Raw genomic sequence first — 18,142 nt, forward strand, 5'->3', positions numbered from 1 at the left:
CTTAGGTACCTCTCCTGCATCCACATGTAGGCGGTCCTGATTTGTTCCTCCCTCACAACCACCAACAGTAGAAGCCTCCTTTATGTCATATCATATTACACATATAATTGCAACAACCACACTGCGAATACCCTAGCAGGGGGGTAGGTAGGCATTGATATGACCGTCTCTAACAACTCTCTGCCTCCAGCCAACCAGCACTTTCAGGCTGCAAGCAACTTGGGGCGAGATTGCCTAGAGGCCTAGGCACCGCTGGTTAAGGTTGGAAATATTGGCTGAATTCTTTAGCTATTTTTAGCTCTTTGTCAGTCCATAAAGGATGCTTAATGAAAACCCGGAGCCTCCAGGGCCACTCCAGCGGTCAAATAACCCAAGCGAAGTATTGGAACTTGGAACTTCGGAACCAAAGCTACAGGACAGAAACAGGAAAGAGGATGAACGCCATGACTCAACTCGCGAGTCTTTTCTCCCGCCAATACCTAGGTAAATCCCTAGGCTAGTTCAGCCCTTGAAACGAGGATGCCTTTTTGGCATGGTCCTCCCACGTCGTCAGCTTATCCTCCAGAATCGCATGGCTCTTGTCCAGCTCGGCGCCGCCGAAATACCCAAACTCGGCGAACAGCAGCATGTTCTCCAGCAGCTCCTGGGCGGCGAAGTCCGGTATGCCCATGCCCTGCAGCGCATACAAGTAGTTATCGTGCGGCATCTCGAAGAAGCCGGCCGTGCTGCCCTCCACGGGGAAGGCGCTCTTGAACCCGTCGACGACCTCCCGCGCCGTCATGTAGGTGGTGGCGCCGTAGACGCGCTCGCCCAGCAGCGAGTCGCGGTGCAGCACGATCCCCTTGACGAACTTGCCTGTGTCGACGGTGTCGAACACGGGGATCGACGCCGTCTCCGGCACGGGCATGATGAGCGTCCATGGGTCAGCCGGCGAGATCTGCCGGAACATGGAGCCCGGGAAGTTGGACATGTAGCACCCCGGCAGGAAGAAGGTGGCCGGGATGCCGACTTGGCGGGCGTACTCTTCCACCTCGGCCTTGCTGTCGAAGTGGAAGACATTGGGCAGCTTGCCGTTGCTTACTTGCATAAACTGTCAGTTGTGGGCGCAACACGAGCCAGACTCAGAAGGACTCTCACGTTTGGTGATGTTGAGAAGGGAGCTCCAGACGAAGTGTCCGACGCCTGCCTCCTTCGCGGCATCGACCAGATTCTTGCCCTGCTGGATCTCGAGCTTCATGTCCATTTTCTCCCAGTAGTTGGTCACAGCGAAGACGGCAGAGGCGCCTGCCATGGCCTTAGCCAGGCTCGACTTGTCGTTCATGTCGGCCTGTAGTATCACTTTTAGACGGACCCTCTTGACGTGATGTATACGACGTGCGGGAGGCTACTTACGCTGACGACCTCGGCTCCCTGGCTCTCGAGCTTCTTAGCCGTCTCCTTGGTGGTGTTGCGAGTAACAGCCCGGACGCTCCATTCGGACTTCAACTTGGGGTCATTGAGGAATGTCTGAGCGACGGCGCCGCCCTGAGCTCCCGTAGCGCCGAACACGGTGATCATCTTCTTGCCGGCCATTGTGGTACTGGGTTTTGTCTTGGCTGATCGGTGGTATTGTTGAGAGGAGTGGGAAGGTTGGAGGGCTTAAAGTGAGGGTGGCACGGGTCCAACAACGGGTGCTTTATACTTTATATTGTTGGTCGCCAGCCCATGACGCCTGGCAAAGACATGGATACTATCTTGCCTGTTTCTGTCTGCCAATACTGCCATAGTGTTCTCTCGGTTACAGAAACTTCCCGCACCAGTCGTCCGGACTCCGAAACGCCGGACCGTGATAGTCTGACAACACCATCGCTTTCTCGGCCTTCGTTGCTGAATCCAGACGCCAGGATGCTACCATGTCAGGCATATGAAGCCAGCGGTGGATGATTGGTAAGGGTAATATGTTGCAGTGCTGACTTATTATCCCACATGTTTCTTTAGGATCTAGCTTCCAGGTGCTCTGCTTTGAAATCATCCTTCCAGAGAGTGGCTAAAATCCCATGGGCTCGGCACTCCGAGACTCAATTCTCAATGCCGAGAGGGATGCGAAAGACGATGAAGGATCCAAGTCAGTTGAATCAACCCATTATCGATGTTACTACCTTCAACCCCACCCCAAAATGGTTCCTGCCCTGTATTGAAAGATGGTATCTCGCGATCCAAGGTAACCCCAACCCGTCTCGGACAGCATCTATTTGCTTGCCTCTACCCATGCCCAACCAACCCAACCACGGCCAGCGAACTGGGGAATCAAACCACCACTTCTCAAACCAAAGCTACTCTCAGGACCCGATGGCGAACCTACTACTCGCCAGCCCCCCCGCATCGGCCGCCAGATCCCCAATCTGCGCCGCCGACAGCCCAGCAGGGAAAGGCGCCCCAGCGGCCCAGTCGACGACCTTGACCGAGACGGACCGGCTCGCCGAGCCATAGACGACCGCGACCGTGACCGGCTCCCCCGCGGCGGGCCTGTGGAAGAAGTTCGAGTCCCCGCCGGACGACCTCGCGTCCGAGTGGAGCGTCGACTTGCACTTTGCGCCGCCGGGGGCCAGAACCTCGAAGACGTCGAACTCGCCGCAGCCCGTCTGGAAGCACGAGCAGGCACCGTACTGCGACGTGCGCGGGATCCGCGCGTTGAGCATCCACAGCGCCGGCTGGTCGGCCAGGAAGGCCCCCGCCGCGACGCCCGCCTCGTCGTCGTGGGGCATCTGGAACTCGAATAGGAAGGTCTTGTCCGAGCCGTCGAAACCCTCTGGCGCCGGGGCCGGTCAGGAACTGTTTGCTTATTCGGGGCTCACTCACGGGGGTGGATGGGGGGGACTCACTGTATGCGACTGAGCCGGGCTGCACGTAGCCGCAGCCGGCGTCGCACTTCTGGTCAGTCATGATTATGACCTCCTTGCCGGATTGGATCGTCGTGTTGGCAAGTATCTGCGGCCCGGCCGCTCCGGTCGAGCCGGTGGGATCGACGTATGAGAGGGTGTTGCCGAAGGCGCTGCACATGGTGACTCTTTTCAGATTCTATCATTCTGTGGTCTTCTCATATTTCCACTTACGGTGTCCACTTCCCCGATCCCATCCCCCCATAGTTGGCCAAGAACGTCAAGCCTTCCGCTTGCTGTCATGCTGCATTGTAATAACCTACGCGGACAAACTCACCCTTCGCCGACCCTGAGGACTCGGGAACGGAACTGGGAGGCTGAGTCGGGCTCGGATCGGCTGTCACAGGCGTCGATGTAACTGGCGCAGGACTCTCCGTGCTTGCTGTCGGCTCTCCCCACCAGTCGTTGATCCATGATACAGTCTGGCCGTCGATCACCGCCGTGACCCAAACGGCCGGGTGCTCGCGCCTCTCCTGGGTCGTGTGCGGCGGGTCTGCGTCCTCGCGCTTGGGATGCACTTTACCAAGCCCCGGGAGAGTACTGCTTTCCCGCCTAGAACTCGTCCCGGGCATATAGACGGCCATCTGCTTCAAGTGTATCGGGCCGCGCAAGTGAACCGAAAGCTGTCCGGTCGCGTATTAGCATCGGGGGGAGGCTCATGAGAAGCGAAAGAGGTCAGGGAGTCCTTACCTGCTCGTTGAAGGGGGCCAGGGGGCCCGAGAATGGCCGTTTTGCCTTGATGCAGTTCCCGGTGTTCTGGTCCATGTGGACGACGTCGTCGTATTCGCCGCTCGTGCCGACGTTGGTGTAGGTGATGTGGCTGACTGCCTGGCAATACCAGTTTCCCCCTTCCTGGTATGCCTTCTGGCCGCAGAGTGCCTGGCTGGCCGCGCGATCCGCAATGGCTGCTGCTCTGGTGAGCCCGGCTGAGGCCAGCAGGGCCGCTCCGGTTGTAATTTTCATGATGTCAAAACGGTGGAAGCTGGGATATATCCGTTCACTTGAACCATGTATCAGTCAAATGAAAATGTGCTCTCTTAACTCGCTAGAGCGTCACTGGATGGTAAAAGCGCTCTAAGGACTTCGCTCTCACTTGAAAGGAACGTGAGCTGTGAGGTTGGGTATATATAATCTTAAGGAATAAATCAAGTTGCCAGTTAGCCCCTAAAGGAGTGACAAGGTGAGTCAACACCTTTTGAGGGATGACAGTCTTGGAGTGTCAGAAACTCAGAAACCGTGGTCAGCTGGGGTAAACGAGACACAGAAGTCGAAGTAAGGACTGGATACTACGATGAGAACAAGAGGCGGACATTCCGATAACCGGGTAGCTTGCGAATCTTTTAAGGATGTGCCATATCTCTTAACTTAAGTGAGCTATTTATTGGTCAGGGGCTCAATATCAACAACAAGACAGCCATGACCTTGGCGTCTCTTCCCTGACTTCCAACTCTCACGTTGCAAATTGGTATCTCATGGTAGCTAGGAAGTGTAATACGTTAGTATCTTTCAGCAACAAACCGTCGTTGGCTCTTGTTCTGGGCGGCAAGTCAGAGTGGGTGTCCACTCCAGTTCCATTACAGGGCGAAACACCAGACTGTCAACCAACCACCTTGAGAAATCCCGCCCAAGGGACCATTGGAAGTTCGTCAGCTAGACCTTAGTCCGTTAGTGAAAGGCTATATCGGGGAGTTGGCCCCTCTTGACTGCCAGGACTAGGGGGCCTATGCCGGTGAATATTCAACTTCTAGTACGTTACCCAAAAATCGCAAAGCCGCACCAAACGGTCGCTGATTGAGTGGTAATATGTCAAACTGAATGATTGACTCTCGAGCGGGCGTGTCGGACGTGCAAGACTAACTAACACGCGCATGCCGTTCGAAGATGCACATTGAATCCCAAAATGATGCAACTCGGCCCTTGCATGTTGCCATCGAGGCTATATTCAGCCTGAGTGTGATTCACATTGTCAGTCTGTTGCCAGGGTATCATGATTCTATCTTCTCAATCAAGACGACGTTTTTGATCTCTTGTCCTTGCCCCGGGATTTGCCCTGGGATTGAACCCTTGTTGACGAACTGCGGGCCCCATTTCCTTCCAGTGCGCCATCATCTCGGTCGTCAATATTGTTGTTGTTGTCGTCGTCATCATCATCATCATCCTCCACAACAACCGTCTCTCTCGTTTTCCGCTTCCTCGCCGTCTTCGGTGCCGAGGAGGGCATCGTCATGACGGGGAGATCTATGGATAGCCCACCGCCACCCGTCTGCGCCCGCAGCCTGCTCACCGCGTTCGCCATACGCTTGCTGCCCTTCGCCCGCTGACGGGGCGCGAATGTTTCCTTTGCGCCCACGCCCACGCCACCTTCAAAGTACCGCGTGATGTTGCTCTGCGTCCCCTCCGCGTCGCGGCGGTTCATATCCTTGATGACCGGAACTAGCACCTCGTCTGTCCGTTCTTGGCTCCAGCCGATCGTTGACATCAGGAACTGGCGGAGGCCATCCAGGTTTGGCACGCCCCACTGGAATGGTTCCGCGCTGGCGTCGACCTCCGGCTTCAGGTAAGCCTCCACAACAGCCGGACTGGGGAAGCCAGGTGGGAGGAAGAGTTTAGTGGCATGGGTCTTGCGGAACTTCCTGCGGAAAGGTAGGTCGGCGTCCGCACTCTTGGGGCGGTTATGCAGCTGCACATCTTGCCACCATTCCTTGAATTCGTTGAGGCCGTCCTTTCCAGGGAACTCGGACAAGATCTCCACGGCCGTGACAGGTCCGATCCCCGGTAGGCCTTCCGTGTAATCAGACCCGAGCAACTGGGCAAGGGATATGAGACCTTCCCGCGAAAGGGAGAGCTCCTTCTCCAAGTCGGCACCTAGGTAACATTCGACAAACTTATTGCTGTTGAACATGTTTTTATACACTCGTGTGCCACCAAAGAGGAAGATATCAGAGTCGTCGGTGACAATGCCGTCAACGAGTCCTAAGTGAACCAGCTCGGCGCACTGGGCTTCGGCCTCCATCGGCGCAGTGATGTACGGGATGCCAAAGAGCCGAAGCAGGGCTTGGCATTCCGTGACCATGATCTGCGTTACCTCGTCCGCATCACGTCTGTCCTTCTTTTGCTGGCTCCGTAGTGCGCGCAGCTCGCGCTCGTATGCCTCCTGGTTCTCCTGTTCCGACTTGTTATTCAGCTGGCTTGCAAATCGCGCGTGCTCTTCGGCTTCCTGGGCCATTCGCTCAAGGAGCTCCTCCTCCTCAGGGTCGCTGAAGTCGTCGAACTCCTCGGCATCAGGAGCATCCCCAAACAGCTCTTCATCAGCCGGATCGACCGACGTGAGGCCCTCGATCCGCTGCTGCTGCGCGACTGGGAGCATGATGTCTTCAAAGGCATCTAGTTCCTCTTCGGCTATATGAGCTGCAACTTGATCGGTCTCAGCTGGGTGAGTTTGTGGAGGAAATTCTACGTCTTCGAAGTCCATTTCAGGAGACGGAGATCGAGAGCCAGACACAGCCACAACAGCCTCGTTGCTTGCGGCTACCACCTCGGGTGTATCTGGCTCGATTGTTGGCTCTGCCTGGGTGGGAGTCACCCGCACCATGTATGGTTCGGCGGTGCCGTCGCTAGCTGCTGATTCCAAATCCACGATAGAGGCCCTCTCAGCAGTGGTCTCGTCGAGCTGAGGTATGCTTGTTGGTTGCCTTTCCAAGGACTGTTTCGGAGGCAGAGCGTCAATGACTTCGATATCGCTGTCCTCATCTTCGGAAGAGTCGATCATCACAACCTCGTCCTCCCTTCGGCGCTGGGGGAGAAGATCGTCCTCTCGAGCGGCCTCCTCATCCTCCTCGTTCATTATCATGTCCATCGCTTGTTGGCTCCGCACCGACTCCCGTATGTCAGTATCGTCAACCATCCACGGCGGCAGGGGCCGGGGCTCATTCTTATTCTTCCCTTCTCCCTGCGGCTCCCGTTCAAACCCTCCGGCAAGCCCTCCATCCGACTCCACCTCAAAGCCGTCTGTCTCGGCGTCCTGTATCTTCTCGCCACTAGCCGCAGGCTTACTCGCACTTGAAAAGATAGACGTCTTCCAGTCGAGCTTCTCAAATGGAAGAGGTCCGCTGAAGGGGGTCTTCCCGTTCGGCCGAATAGGGGCTTTCCCTTTTGGTTCTGGGGCAGCTAGTTGTCTTCGCCTTGCCAAAGTTAGGGCTGTCTGCAGATCCATCTCACTGTCGCTGCTCGCGTCACTATCGCGTCTCCTAACAGAAGCATTCGCTCGGTTATTAACTATATGGGCGACCATTTGGCCGCTCGAGGCGGTGATCGGCTTCGGTGCCTCCACAGCCTTTTGAGTCCAGCTGGGCATGGGAACATCTTCCTCGAGGTGTCTCTGTTCTTCGTCTCCTTGTACACCAGCTCCATGTTGGGTCTGAAGCGACAGGGCAATGGCCCGGTTGATATCTTCATCTTCATCAGCTTCCAACACTTCGTCGCCACCAAACATATCATCATCGTTGGTGCCGTTGTCTACGAATAGAGACTCTTCCGCGTCAACGGTCCCGTTCTCGTCTCGCCTGGCATCGTATAGCTGGCGACGAGCGGAGCCCGCACCTTGTGCTTGTTGATAGGCAGCGCCTGCGTCCTGATGGCTGAGTTTCGGCAACCTGTTCAAGCCCTCGATCGGAACATCCTCGAAGTCTTCTTCATCTTCCCATTCTTCGTCGTCGTTCCTGGCCTGATACTGGAAGTCCAATGCATCCACATCGATTGGCTTGTGCATCTTGCCCGCGTCCTTGTCCTTGCTCACAACACCGAGGGCCCATCCGCCTTCCACCCCGTCGTTTTTGACAAGGATGTATTCTCGGTTCTTGTCGCCGGCGATGCGAGCGTTGACGTTAACGGTCAAGTCTGTCCCAGAAAAGCCCAGCTCGAACATTAGCCGCTGCGTGAGATGGTTTCGCTCTCTAACTCGCTCGATCTGGAACCTCGAAAAAGCCATCCTGTCAGGGAACATGTCCTCGAGCTGGTCCTTGCTCAGGCCCATCCTCAGGCGGGACCTGATCCTTGCGGCGTTGAGGATGTTGTAGCGGTCGGCGGGAGGCAAGCTCTTGAAGAAATGGCCGTCGAAGTCGATCTTGCTAAAGTCGTAGAGGTTGATGTCCTCGCCGTTGTGGAACTGGCGGGCGTACTCCTCCAGCTCCTCGATGCTCATGATCCGCGGGTCCTCCGGCTTGCCCATCGCCTCGATCCCGTTCTCCAGTTCAGGGAGGTGGTAGGCATCTCGCTTGTGGAACTTCCGATTCTGTTGTCGCTCCTGCCTCGACATGCCAATCTCGTCGGCGTAGACGATATTTTCCATGCTGGGTATCTCCTCCCCGGGCTCCTGCGCCGCCGCCGCCGCCGCCGACGCTCCGACCCCCGCGTCCTCACCCGCATCCTCCCGCTCGGCCGCCCTCCTCCTTCTCCTCTCCCCGTTCTCCACCTCCGCAGCCCTGTGCATCTGCACAGCGAGCAGCTTCCCGGCGGTCCTGGCAGCGTCCTCCCTGCGGCCCTCGCGCCTGCGCCTGCGGCCCGTCAGGGTGGCACGCTTCAGGGCGGGCGCGCCGCCGTCGAAGACGAAGACGGGCCGCACGCCGAACCAGAGCAGCTTGCAGATGCGGCGGAAGAAGCCGACGACGTGGCTGTTGCGCAGCGCGTGGCCCTCCGCGTCGCGCACCGCCTTGAGGAACTGGTAGATCCAGATGGACGCGTCCACCGCGAGCCGCTTGCGGTTGAGCGTCGCGAGGTTCGTCGGCCGCGCGCACGGCTGCACCACCGTCCAGAGCCCGTTGACGCCCATGGCGGCGCTCCGGTGGGTGGGGGATCAAAAGTCGGCGGCGGCGCGAGTGGACGGGAGTGTCGGGACGGGGTTGTGTAAGACGGCCGAACTGGGTTCCGGGCGGCGGTCGACGGTCGACAGTCTTACTTCGTGGCAAGCATAGAAGTCATAGCGAATTCGAGAGATTCGCTTGGCAGACTAGGTAGGTAGTTTCTCGCTGGATGGAAGGGCCAAACGGACGGAGTGCAAAGGCAAAAAGTCTTATAGAAGTGACGTAGATTAGATCCCTGCCAGCCCGGTGAGCGCAGGCAGCATGAGTCCATAATGTGGGGCGTCAAAGCCCACCTGAAGCTCAGGACCGGGCAGTTTGCTTATCGAGGGCCGCCGTAATTACGCCGTAACCGCTAAGCCCACACGTGACCACTTATCCCCGCACCGGAGACCCCCCCACGTGACGGTGAAATCCGCAGGCGCGAGCCTGATAAGTGCCGAAGATAAGTTTTTGACCGCTTATTCGGCCGCCTCCCTCCCTTACAACTATACTATACTGCTATACAGCCCCCGGAACCGCGATCTACAGCATGTCGACAGGAGACCTTTACCTAGCCGCCGACGAGAGGGCCCGCGCCGCGCGCCGTGCGGGGCTCCAGGCGAAGAAGGACGAGCAGCCGGCGAATACAGCGCGGAGCTACGCGTCAAAACAGCGCGAGTGGAAGGTAAGTGTATATATATATATATATATATACACGTATACGTGCCCTGGCTGACCTTTCCCTTCTAGAAGTGGTGCCTTGCGCCCCGTATAGCTATAGACGGGTCTTCCTACAGCTGGCCTGACGGGGAGCTTGTGACCCCTGACAAGCTGGCGGCGTGGCTCAGCGAGGATATCCTCCTCCGGCGCGTCAAGACCCCTGCAGGCCGGAGGCACCTGCAGCCGCGTAGTGCAGCCGGGCAGCTACGCAGGGAGCAGGACGACGCGGCTGCCCTGACTGAGGCGAAGACCCTGGCTGCAGACCTTTAGTTGCCGCTAGCTGAAGCTGCCGAGCTGCTTGCAGACGACTGCGAAGACTATATAGCCCCTGCCAGCCTTACACCTACAAGAGGCGTACAGCCAGACCTGGACCCAGAAGTGCCGGCAGGACCATTACTTACGCGGGGTACAGTCGACGCCTATATTGCGGCTGTAATTGAGCTCTGGCGGGTCCAGGTAGCCCATGGCAACTGTAATACGGAGAACCCCCGCGGCGCTGCAGTCCGTGGCTTCCTTGAGCAGCGTGGGCGGCAGCGCGGCCGGCTAGACCGGGAGTCCTTCCAGGACCGCGGGAAAGAAGGGATTCAGGCTGGCTATTCGCCTGAGGAGTGGCTCCGTATACAGGACCTCCTACTCGGCGGCACTGCACTACTCCCGCAGAACCTACGTACCCGTGTGGACCTACTCTTTGGCCACTACTACCTCCTGCGCGGCGAGAACCGGCGGAAAATGGAGCTGGCTGACCTGTCCCTTCTTGACTACCCTGCTTCCGAAGGCCCTACACCCTGCAGCTGCCTTGTAAGCCTGCTGCAAGACGGCAAGCTGAATAAGACAGCGCGGAAGGAATTTATGGGCGCCCTCCGCCACAAGGACCCCCTCCTCTGTACGCAGGGAGCTCTCGCACAGCTTTTCTTCTGGCGGTGGCATATTGCAGGCGAGGCGCCGCCGTCCTTCCGGCGCCGGCAGGACTGGTACCGTATTAAAGTCCTTGTTGGCCAGGACCGTGAGCAGGAGATTTCATACGCTACGCAGCTTCAGGAGACGTGGCGTATATTTGGCGCCGCCGGGCTAGTCTCAGCAAAGAAGACGCACCTCCCGCGAAGGGTAGGCGCGCAGGACGCCGAGACCTACGGCACCTCCTTAGCGCAGATCTCGCAGGCAGGCCGCTGGAACCAAAGTGTGCTTGTAAAGGCCTACCTTACACACCTGCCCCGGCAGTTCATGCGGGTTGTGGCAGGCTTCTCAAGCACAGCTGGCGACTACTACCTCCCCCGCGCAGCCCATAAGCCGCCGCAGCAGCTGCAGAAGCAGCTCTGGCCGTGGATTGAGGAGTGGGAGCCACGCTTTGCAGCCCGTGCGTGCCGGGAGGGCTGGGCAGAGGGGGGGCTTGACAAGGACGACTTAGCCGCTGACGGCTTTATCAAGCTTCTCCAGCACCTGCGGGAAGTCCTGCTCCAAGACTTAGCAGTCTTACAGCCGCGCTACCCGTCCCTACCTTTCTTTGCGCACGCGCCGTTCCACGGGCCTGACTGGGATGCCTTTGCCCGCGCAGTACGGGCAGACGCTGTCGCCGGCGAGCCGCAAAGCTTACTCCTGCAGCGTGCACTGCCAGAGCTAAGCTCTGTCCTGGAGAGTATGCGCGAGGCAGTCCTTCATAACAGTACACGCCTTGCAGGCCAGCTTGACGGGCGGCTTGGGGAGCTCCAGGGCAGCTTTGAAAGCCAGCTGCAAGGTCTACGCGGAAGCCTCGACGCGCTGATCCAGGGCCGTATCCCGATCACCCTGACCGGCTACTTCGGGCCGCCGCCGCCGCAGGACCCTACTTTGGCAGTGACGACTGTGCCGGCAGTGCCAGGGCTAGTCAGTGCAGCAGGGTTAGCCAACCTTGCCGCAGCTTCTACGCCTAGCATAAGCACGCCTATATACGTAGCACTGGCTAAGGCGTATACAGTGGCAGATACCTGGCGCGAGTGGAAGGAAGGGCTTGGTGGCCGGCCGGCTATACAGTCGCTAGAGGAGACGTGGGGGAGTAGCTGGCGGCCAGGCAACGCAGTACGGGTCCAATTCTGCCGTCGGAAAGTTATCTGGGATGCTATACAGGGCCGTGTAGCTGGCGGGGCAAGTGAGGAGGAGGCTGTCGCTGAGCTTGAGCTTCTGCGCGCCGGCCGAAGTCTAAACCGGCTTGTTGATAACCTTAAGCAGCGCCGGCAGCACGGGCAGAGGGCCTGTAGTAGTACGCCTGCCGGCCGCGGGCAGGGCCGGGCACGGCGCTTCCAGCTGTTTGGGAGGCGTGGTGGGCTGCAGAGACATGCTGTAGCTACATAGTCTGCCTTAGGAGCCTCCGTTAGGGAGCCCTATACAGGCCAATATAATATATATAACACGATACCATTTTTGTGATTCTAGGAGCTATATATGTGCATGTGCAGGGTAGGCTTTACGCAACGTAATTGTGTAAGTCGGCGGCTGGGCGGGCGGCCGGGCGGGCGGTGTGTGTGGGCACTAATTTGTAAGACTTATCATTTGGCCTATCTGTAATCACGGCCAATTTCGCGTAATTACTCAGCAAAAGCCACCCTCGATAAGTTCTGCTTATCGATTTGCCCCCCACTTCAACTTGTACAGATTCTAGACTCCCGTCCTCGGTTCTTATCAAGACCACTGCAAGTTTCTCTCTTGAATCTATCTACCACCTGGTCATGTGCTCGCCAGATCAGCGTAATTCCAGCAAGGCTTCACTAAGGGTATAGCCTCCTTAGATTTACGACAGCAGGGGACCAGTGCGGCGGAGGGAGAACCTGGCGAGGCTGGGACGGTGACCGGGAGTAGAAGGATCTCCTTAAAAAAGGATGGAGGTGGATAACAATACGGCCAAGGAGGAGGCGGCCGACTACCTGCGTTCGCTACTGAACAGGAACTTGTGCATCACGACGACGGACTCTCGCATGTTCAGGGGCCAGTTTAAATGCACCGATCCGGTACATCTCCCTGGCGATATATCCATATCGAGGCGAGGGTTCTCACCGGGGTTGGCTAACACCCGGGTTTTAGGGCAGCAATATCGTTCTTGTGCATACGTACGAGTACCGGCAGCCGTCGATGCAGAAGAGGGCTTTAGAGGCGGCGAATGCATCCGAGGCGGGCTCGATCAAGCTGGACATGACCGCTCGCTACCTTGGCTTAGTTGTTGTGCCGGGCGAGCACGTCGTCAAGATCGAGGTAGAGGAGTTTGCAAGTCAGATGAAGAAGGGAGGAGGCCAAAACGTCGCTGTCGTATAATCATTATTTCGAAGTGATGGAGTTTGGGATGTGTTCCGTGGGATATCGGGTTTCCTGCCAATATTACAGCCTCGATCCACCTTCTAGGGAGGAGACAAGTGCTGGGATGAGTTGACAAATGCCTGGGGACGTTGAGTCCCAGAATCAATTACCACTAGATACATGCATAGGGCATGGGTATGGGCATGCTAAGCTGTTTTATCATGAGAATAAACCCGTTGAAGGCCCAGTTCGACACTCCTCAACGCCATCCAAAATGCTAATGGCTTCCTAGCTCGTGAAGCCTCCAATCGTTGGAGAATCGCCACCATCCAAGCAAATGGCATGCCATGCTGTCAAAAACTTTAAATAGGTATACCGAGAAAGAGGAAAAGACGTCCTGGAACTCATGCAATGGATCGCCGCCGAGTCTGAGACTCGGCTAGGAAGAAATATAAATCATCATCAATGCATGACAATTGCACAACCACCAAGCTTATACCCGCCATAAGATCGCGAGTCGGGAAGCGTACCGACCATCCTCTCGCAAGTAGGTAGAGCACAGCCCCTTTTTTTTTTTTTCATTGCTTCTTCTTGCCATCGACGCTCCCGTTCGCCACGGCTTTCGCAGCCTTGGCGCTCTCAGCGTTCGCGACCTGCTTCTCGTACGGAATCGTCAAACAGTTGATGCCCAAGAAGTTGCAAATACTTGTCGTGACCAGGTAGGCCCACCGGAAATACACCACTAGGGAGAAGACGAAGTAGGCCCACAGATAACACAATTCGAGCTCCCGGGTGACAGGTTCAAGGCCGAAGCGCGGAAGGTTGCCCAACACGGCGCCGCCTATCAGCGGCCACAGCATGATTGTCCAGTAGGGGAACGGCTGGCGCGTAAGATGTGCGAGGATCATCTTGGTGGTCATGCGCCCAAAGACGAAGGACATGGTCAGGCAGAACAGGACCAGGTGGTTCTCTTCTCTCAGGGTGGAATACGGGCTGTAGAGCCAGGCTGCGATACTGAGCGAGTAAACCACCATGGGCGTCCACTCGAGGAAGACGGGTGCCACGGGCAGGTTCCGTGCTCGCCGTGCTTTGATGACATGGTATATACAGAACGGAATGTGCGTAAAGAGCAGGGACGAGGAGATCAGAACGATCCAGATATCGCGGAACGACAGGTCGTCAAGGAGCTCCGCGTAGCCGAAGGTGTACTTGTCGCCAAGGAGGTTGACCAGTGGCTGGGTCCAAATGCCCGGCCCGTAGTACCCGCTGATGGCCATCATGGCGCAGGCAATCAGGATACCCTCGGTAGGGCCGTTGATGACGCCGAGGTACAGTGTATGGCTATGATAGGTCTCCCAGGTCGAGAAGAACATGGCGAGACACGGGCAGAGCGCGGTGAATACGCCGGACTTGGAGGTACCGAGGCCCATAGCCGCCGTTTCGAGAAGGCTGGCGAGTGTGCAGTTCAACGAGTCGATGCCGTGATCGAAGAGCTCGCCGAGGCCGCTCGAGGTGCCCGTCCGCCGTGCTTGTTTGCCGTCGACATTGTCCATCGTCTGGTACATGAACAGCCCAAAGGCGAAGCTGTAGTATAGCCATGTCGGGCCCTGTGCGCCGGTTCCAAGTTAGCCACGAGCTTCTTCTCTCCAAACGACTGTCTTAGGGGGTGGTTTACGTACCGGTCCCACCAGATCCGGCATGAATATCACCAGCAGACCGACGTTCACCAGTATGAAGAAGAAGCCGATCAGGGTGACCATATTAGGGGCCATCCATAGCGGCAGTATCTCGACGAAGGCATTCCACTGTGTTTCACCCTTAGCTGCCGTACTTGGTCTGACGAAAGAGGGGCGGCGGGGAGGTAAGAGGGGGGAAGGTTTCGCCTACGTATGGCCTCAGGATGTAGTTCGAGATGGGCGACTTATCGACGGCCGAGTACTTGTAGGATTTCAGGTGGATGAGGGCATCGTCGGAAATGCATTCGGCGACAGCTTCTCCTACACCACATTGCGGGTTAGCTGGGGGAGCAAAACAAGGAGCAATATCCAGTCCGCGGCATGGCGGGGTCTACGCACTGCTATTATTAGAGGCCATTGTACTGGTGGTGGCCACAGCTCCTCAGGGCAGAGCCTACAGAAGCAAAGAAACACGAGATAAAGGTTCGGGATCGGTTTAGAGATTCATGTTCGATGGCCAAACAAGGGTTGAGGTCATGCTGGCCGATTTGTTGGTCTTGTGCCGCTCCGAGTCCGACGGCAGTACCTTCTTTGTTTGTCGAATTTTAGCCCCTGCGGTTCCACATGTGGGTTGGCTCGAGTCTGGCGAGCCGTTTGTCGTCTTCTGTTGAGGACCAATCCAAAGGTCTCCCGCCAATCAAGGTAATTTCGCGCTACTACGTAGCCGAATCATATATGAATGCTCAAAAATACCTATTCCATACTCGAAGCGGCACAGCCTTTCTCAGACAAGTGTCTTCCAAACTTCTTGAAGTCCAGTCAATATGATTTGATTCCCCGTTGATTGCTTAGGCGCCGCTCTTCACTTTGAAAGCGAATCACTCTTCATGTGAATAATAATTTTAGTGTGGCCCGTGTAGTCGGACCAAGCCACTGGACTAGCACGTGAAAAGCAGTCGCCATGCCGGTCAGCCCCCTTGGCTGTGGCGGGGGCCATCAGCTCGAGGGCTCAGAGCTCATGATACTTCCATGCTGTGCTATGTGATGCCCGGGACGATCGAGTTTCAGAGCTGCAACTCCTGAATCGCCACAATGAGAGATAGGAACTCGTCATGGCCCCGAGGATCCGTCACATTGTATTACTACCATTATCCAATTGTTCCTCGAGTAGCTGTGACTACCTCGGTGGTTCTTCCCCTGGTTCTTCTCGATTCCCCCACCAATAACTCACACACAAATTACTCATTTCCAAGCTTGACATGCAACGCGAAGGATACGCCATGCCATCCCCAGGAAGTTTAGACATTAAAGCAGGAATCGATCAGTGGCCCAAGGTAGAGACCAAGCTCTCTTGCCCCGCCGTCTCGTGTGCAACCACCATTTCTGCAGTGCGCCCTTGGCCAAAACGCATTAGAATCGCGAGCCCCGCAAGACCCGTCTCGGGTGGCGCCTTGTTCACAACTCGACTGCCTCGAGCTCTTTACAGCATCAAGGCGAAGCCAGCGAATAAGCATCCTCCTACAACCAGCAGACTATATCCACGACCGAAGTCGAGAACCGGGGTTGCGACATTGCCCTTGGGGTGGGAAGTCGATGCCGATCCCTCTCCTCCAAGGCCGGTGTAGATCAGGTTGGTGCTGCTGGCAGTGGCACTGCCCGTGCCAGAGGCAGTCGTGCTCGTAGCATTGTCGCGTTTGGGGTCGAGAGCACCACATGGGTGGTCCTGTCGGCAAGAGGAAGCGCAGGCGCTATCTCTACCGCAGCCCGTCACACACTGGTTGCCCCATTCCTGGCAGACGAAGAACGGGAGGGTGAGGGAGTACTCGGAGATGTTGGGCTGGAGGCCATCGCCACACACGCAGCCGTATGTGAGGGTATCCTGCAAACATTCAGTCCCAACGCGCAAGGAAACAATAAGGGGGAAGGGCCCGTGGCTTACAGCATCGCACGTGTTGTCCTTGGTAGTACCTGGAGGTGTTTGCTGGCAGATGATAGGGCAAGTGCTTAGTTCGTTGGAGCACCACGATTCTACAACCATGTTAACTCGGCAAGGCTTCAAACGGGGCTATTTGGGAAGGGGAAAAGTACTTCTCGTCGACAGGGGGACACTCTCCGGATTAATGTAATAGTCGGCAGAGACCACAGTGGCGGCGGCCAGGGCCAGGAGAGCTGTTTTGATCGAGAGCATGGCTGATTATAACGTTGGGGATCTCCAAATATGAAGGTTGCTACGCCAATTGATTCGCCTGCACCTATAGACGTATTGTCAACAAAGACTGAACGCATTTCAGTATACAAGAGATACGGGACGAAGAGTCAGAAGGCGCGCATTATAAGGGCACCCCTAGGCAGAATGCATAGGAAGCTTCGTGGCCCGAAGTCAATTGCCCCAGACGCTGCCCTCGAAAACAGATCAAAATCACACACAAAACGTACCTACGATCCGTGGATACTCCAGAAACGGTGGGAAAGGGATATTAGTGAAGAAGAGTTAGTAAATAAGCTCGGATCCGAAACGAAAGCAAGAACTGAAGAGTAAGAGGTGCTGCTGAACGAGGGACAGCACGATAAGAGTAACGACGGTAGGTGGTCCGAAAAGGAAGAGACCAGCTCCAGCTTGAAGAGACACCTTAAATAAAGGAGATGGCAGCTCCCACGAGGAACAGAGCAAAAGCACGGACCTGAAGGGCCCGCCCTGTTAGCGTAACAGTTGAACCAGACGATCCAATGACAGCACCAATTGGTGACCAGGATCTGCGGATTTTCACGCCGTTCTGTTCTGGAGCGCATCCATGCCTGTACGAGACGAACGGGGTCGGCATCTTCCTTGGGAAATTTACGAGGCGCTGCAGAAACTTGAATATCCCCGCATACAACTATGAGATGGTTTTTCCGCGGCAAGCAGATAAATATGAGGAGCAACTATCAAACGGGCACCTGACCTACCTACTATATGGACGTGTGTGTTGGGCTACCATCTTACAACCCGATTCTCCTTGTCGGATGGGATGGGTGCGCGGGCGAGGTGGCTGGAAGCCTGGACGGCTGCAGGCCTGCACTTCATCCAGTCAGTCCTGCTTTTGCTTTCTGTCGCCGTCGTCTCCATGCCTCGTATCGCGAGACAGTGGACAGTGGCCGGAATCTGCAATGCATTGGCTCGGGAGAGCTTAGAGTCCACTAAATATATTTTGTCTTAGTTATGCCGGCCAATCTACCACTAGTACATCCGTATGGCTACTCGCAGTCGCGTAGGCATGAGGGAAAGCATCGTCATTCCCCCGAGCTCAGACAATACCACTGGCACATCCATACCATCCATACCATCCATTACGCATAGCTGCATACATGTGGGAATACGACACCACCATCTCCAGGCCTCAGAACTACCAGGATGCGTGTGGGGTGCCCGGTGCCTGCCTAGTGCCGCCATCCCAAATCGCTCAGAAGCTTTATCAGTACCTACCATATCCTCAGACAAAACAATAATTCCCATGGTTGTGATAACCTGGCAGCTGCAAATGCTGGATAAATAAGCAATGTCAAGCAGCTAGCTGTAAGATACGCGCTTTGGTACAGTTTTTTGCAATGGGCAAATTCTTAGGCAAAGGTAGCCTTTTTTTCTTTTTTTAGTATAGCAGCGTCGTTGGACCACTGGATTGCAGGTCATGTGACCCATCCCCAACAACGACATACCACGGCACAATACCCTTCGATGCCCATGTCACTGCAT

The 18,142-nt window shown here is 56.4% G+C and overlaps 7 protein-coding genes across 7 annotated transcripts; 2 read left to right on the forward strand and 5 right to left on the reverse strand.

The window, feature by feature from the left end:
- Positions 1 to 90: 90 nt before the first annotated feature.
- On the reverse strand, positions 91 to 1,931 carry QBC33DRAFT_496749 (NmrA-like family-domain-containing protein). The gene is made up of 3 exons (XM_060425579.1): positions 1,393 to 1,931; positions 1,138 to 1,327; positions 91 to 1,080 (listed from the first exon to the last, which is right to left on the reverse strand). Exons 1-3 carry the CDS (start codon positions 1,570 to 1,572, stop codon positions 497 to 499), a joined length of 954 nt encoding a protein of 317 aa, XP_060281027.1. The 5' UTR covers positions 1,573 to 1,931; the 3' UTR covers positions 91 to 496.
- QBC33DRAFT_612858 (target of Sbf) lies at positions 1,920 to 4,057 on the reverse strand. Its single transcript, XM_060432512.1, has 6 exons — positions 3,609 to 4,057; positions 3,188 to 3,541; positions 3,093 to 3,154; positions 2,862 to 3,046; positions 2,436 to 2,788; positions 1,920 to 2,381 (listed from the first exon to the last, which is right to left on the reverse strand). The coding sequence occupies exons 1-6, from the start codon at positions 3,879 to 3,881 to the stop codon at positions 2,319 to 2,321; spliced, it is 1,290 nt and encodes a 429-aa protein (XP_060281028.1). The 5' UTR covers positions 3,882 to 4,057; the 3' UTR covers positions 1,920 to 2,318.
- Positions 4,058 to 4,751: 694 nt separating this feature from the next.
- On the reverse strand, positions 4,752 to 9,064 carry QBC33DRAFT_184614 (putative dna-repair protein rad13 protein). The gene has a single exon (XM_060422478.1). It carries the CDS (start codon positions 8,743 to 8,745, stop codon positions 4,924 to 4,926), a length of 3,822 nt encoding a protein of 1,273 aa, XP_060281029.1. The 5' UTR covers positions 8,746 to 9,064; the 3' UTR covers positions 4,752 to 4,923.
- A 171-nt stretch (positions 9,065 to 9,235) lies between these two features.
- QBC33DRAFT_546096 (uncharacterized protein) lies at positions 9,236 to 11,866 on the forward strand. Its single transcript, XM_060428625.1, has 3 exons — positions 9,236 to 9,440; positions 9,506 to 9,744; positions 9,811 to 11,866. The coding sequence occupies exons 1-3, from the start codon at positions 9,306 to 9,308 to the stop codon at positions 11,798 to 11,800; spliced, it is 2,364 nt and encodes a 787-aa protein (XP_060281030.1). The 5' UTR covers positions 9,236 to 9,305; the 3' UTR covers positions 11,801 to 11,866.
- A 186-nt stretch (positions 11,867 to 12,052) lies between these two features.
- Positions 12,053 to 13,060, forward strand: QBC33DRAFT_546099 (uncharacterized protein). Its single transcript, XM_060428626.1, has 2 exons — positions 12,053 to 12,453; positions 12,527 to 13,060. Exons 1-2 carry the CDS (start codon positions 12,325 to 12,327, stop codon positions 12,752 to 12,754), a joined length of 357 nt encoding a protein of 118 aa, XP_060281031.1. The 5' UTR covers positions 12,053 to 12,324; the 3' UTR covers positions 12,755 to 13,060.
- A 254-nt stretch (positions 13,061 to 13,314) lies between these two features.
- QBC33DRAFT_517410 (CDP-alcohol phosphatidyltransferase) lies at positions 13,315 to 14,830 on the reverse strand (the record flags this gene model as incomplete). Its single annotated transcript, XM_060426186.1, has 4 exons — positions 13,315 to 14,343; positions 14,416 to 14,541; positions 14,624 to 14,733; positions 14,812 to 14,830. The coding sequence occupies 4 exons, from the start codon at positions 14,828 to 14,830 to the stop codon at positions 13,315 to 13,317; spliced, it is 1,284 nt and encodes a 427-aa protein (XP_060281032.1).
- Positions 14,831 to 15,892: 1,062 nt separating this feature from the next.
- On the reverse strand, positions 15,893 to 18,103 carry QBC33DRAFT_580087 (uncharacterized protein; the record flags this gene model as incomplete). Its single annotated transcript, XM_060431181.1, has 4 exons — positions 15,893 to 16,291; positions 16,352 to 16,440; positions 16,501 to 16,581; positions 18,085 to 18,103. The coding sequence occupies 4 exons, from the start codon at positions 18,101 to 18,103 to the stop codon at positions 15,893 to 15,895; spliced, it is 588 nt and encodes a 195-aa protein (XP_060281033.1).
- Positions 18,104 to 18,142: the final 39 nt, after the last annotated feature.

Source organism: Phialemonium atrogriseum (genome assembly GCF_030411735.1).
Source record: "Phialemonium atrogriseum strain 8032-3 unplaced genomic scaffold QBC33scaffold_22, whole genome shotgun sequence".
NCBI lineage: Eukaryota > Fungi > Ascomycota > Sordariomycetes > Cephalothecales > Cephalothecaceae > Phialemonium > Phialemonium atrogriseum.

Coding starts and splice junctions, on each gene's coding strand:
- QBC33DRAFT_496749 (XM_060425579.1), bottom strand. CDS start 1,572: ATGGCCGGCAAGAAGATGATCACCGTGTTCGGCGCTACGGGAGCTCAG. Junction 1,328..1,392: donor AGGGAGCCGAGGTCGTCAGC/GTAAGTAGCCTC, acceptor GTGATACTACAG/GCCGACATGAACGACAAGTC. Junction 1,081..1,137: donor CCTTCTCAACATCACCAAAC/GTGAGAGTCCTT, acceptor AGTTTATGCAAG/TAAGCAACGGCAAGCTGCCC.
- QBC33DRAFT_612858 (XM_060432512.1), bottom strand. CDS start 3,881: ATGAAAATTACAACCGGAGCGGCCCTGCTGGCCTCAGCCGGGCTCACC. Junction 3,542..3,608: donor TGGCCCCCTTCAACGAGCAG/GTAAGGACTCCC, acceptor GCGACCGGACAG/CTTTCGGTTCACTTGCGCGG. Junction 2,382..2,435: donor GCCGGTCCGTCTCGGTCAAG/GTCGTCGACTGG, acceptor TCGGCGGCGCAG/ATTGGGGATCTGGCGGCCGA.
- QBC33DRAFT_184614 (XM_060422478.1), bottom strand. CDS start 8,745: ATGGGCGTCAACGGGCTCTGGACGGTGGTGCAGCCGTGCGCGCGGCCG.
- QBC33DRAFT_546096 (XM_060428625.1), top strand. CDS start 9,306: ATGTCGACAGGAGACCTTTACCTAGCCGCCGACGAGAGGGCCCGCGCC. Junction 9,441..9,505: donor CAAAACAGCGCGAGTGGAAG/GTAAGTGTATAT, acceptor TTTCCCTTCTAG/AAGTGGTGCCTTGCGCCCCG. Junction 9,745..9,810: donor ACCCTGGCTGCAGACCTTTA/GTTGCCGCTAGC, acceptor AGCCCCTGCCAG/CCTTACACCTACAAGAGGCG.
- QBC33DRAFT_546099 (XM_060428626.1), top strand. CDS start 12,325: ATGGAGGTGGATAACAATACGGCCAAGGAGGAGGCGGCCGACTACCTG. Junction 12,454..12,526: donor AGTTTAAATGCACCGATCCG/GTACATCTCCCT, acceptor CCCGGGTTTTAG/GGCAGCAATATCGTTCTTGT.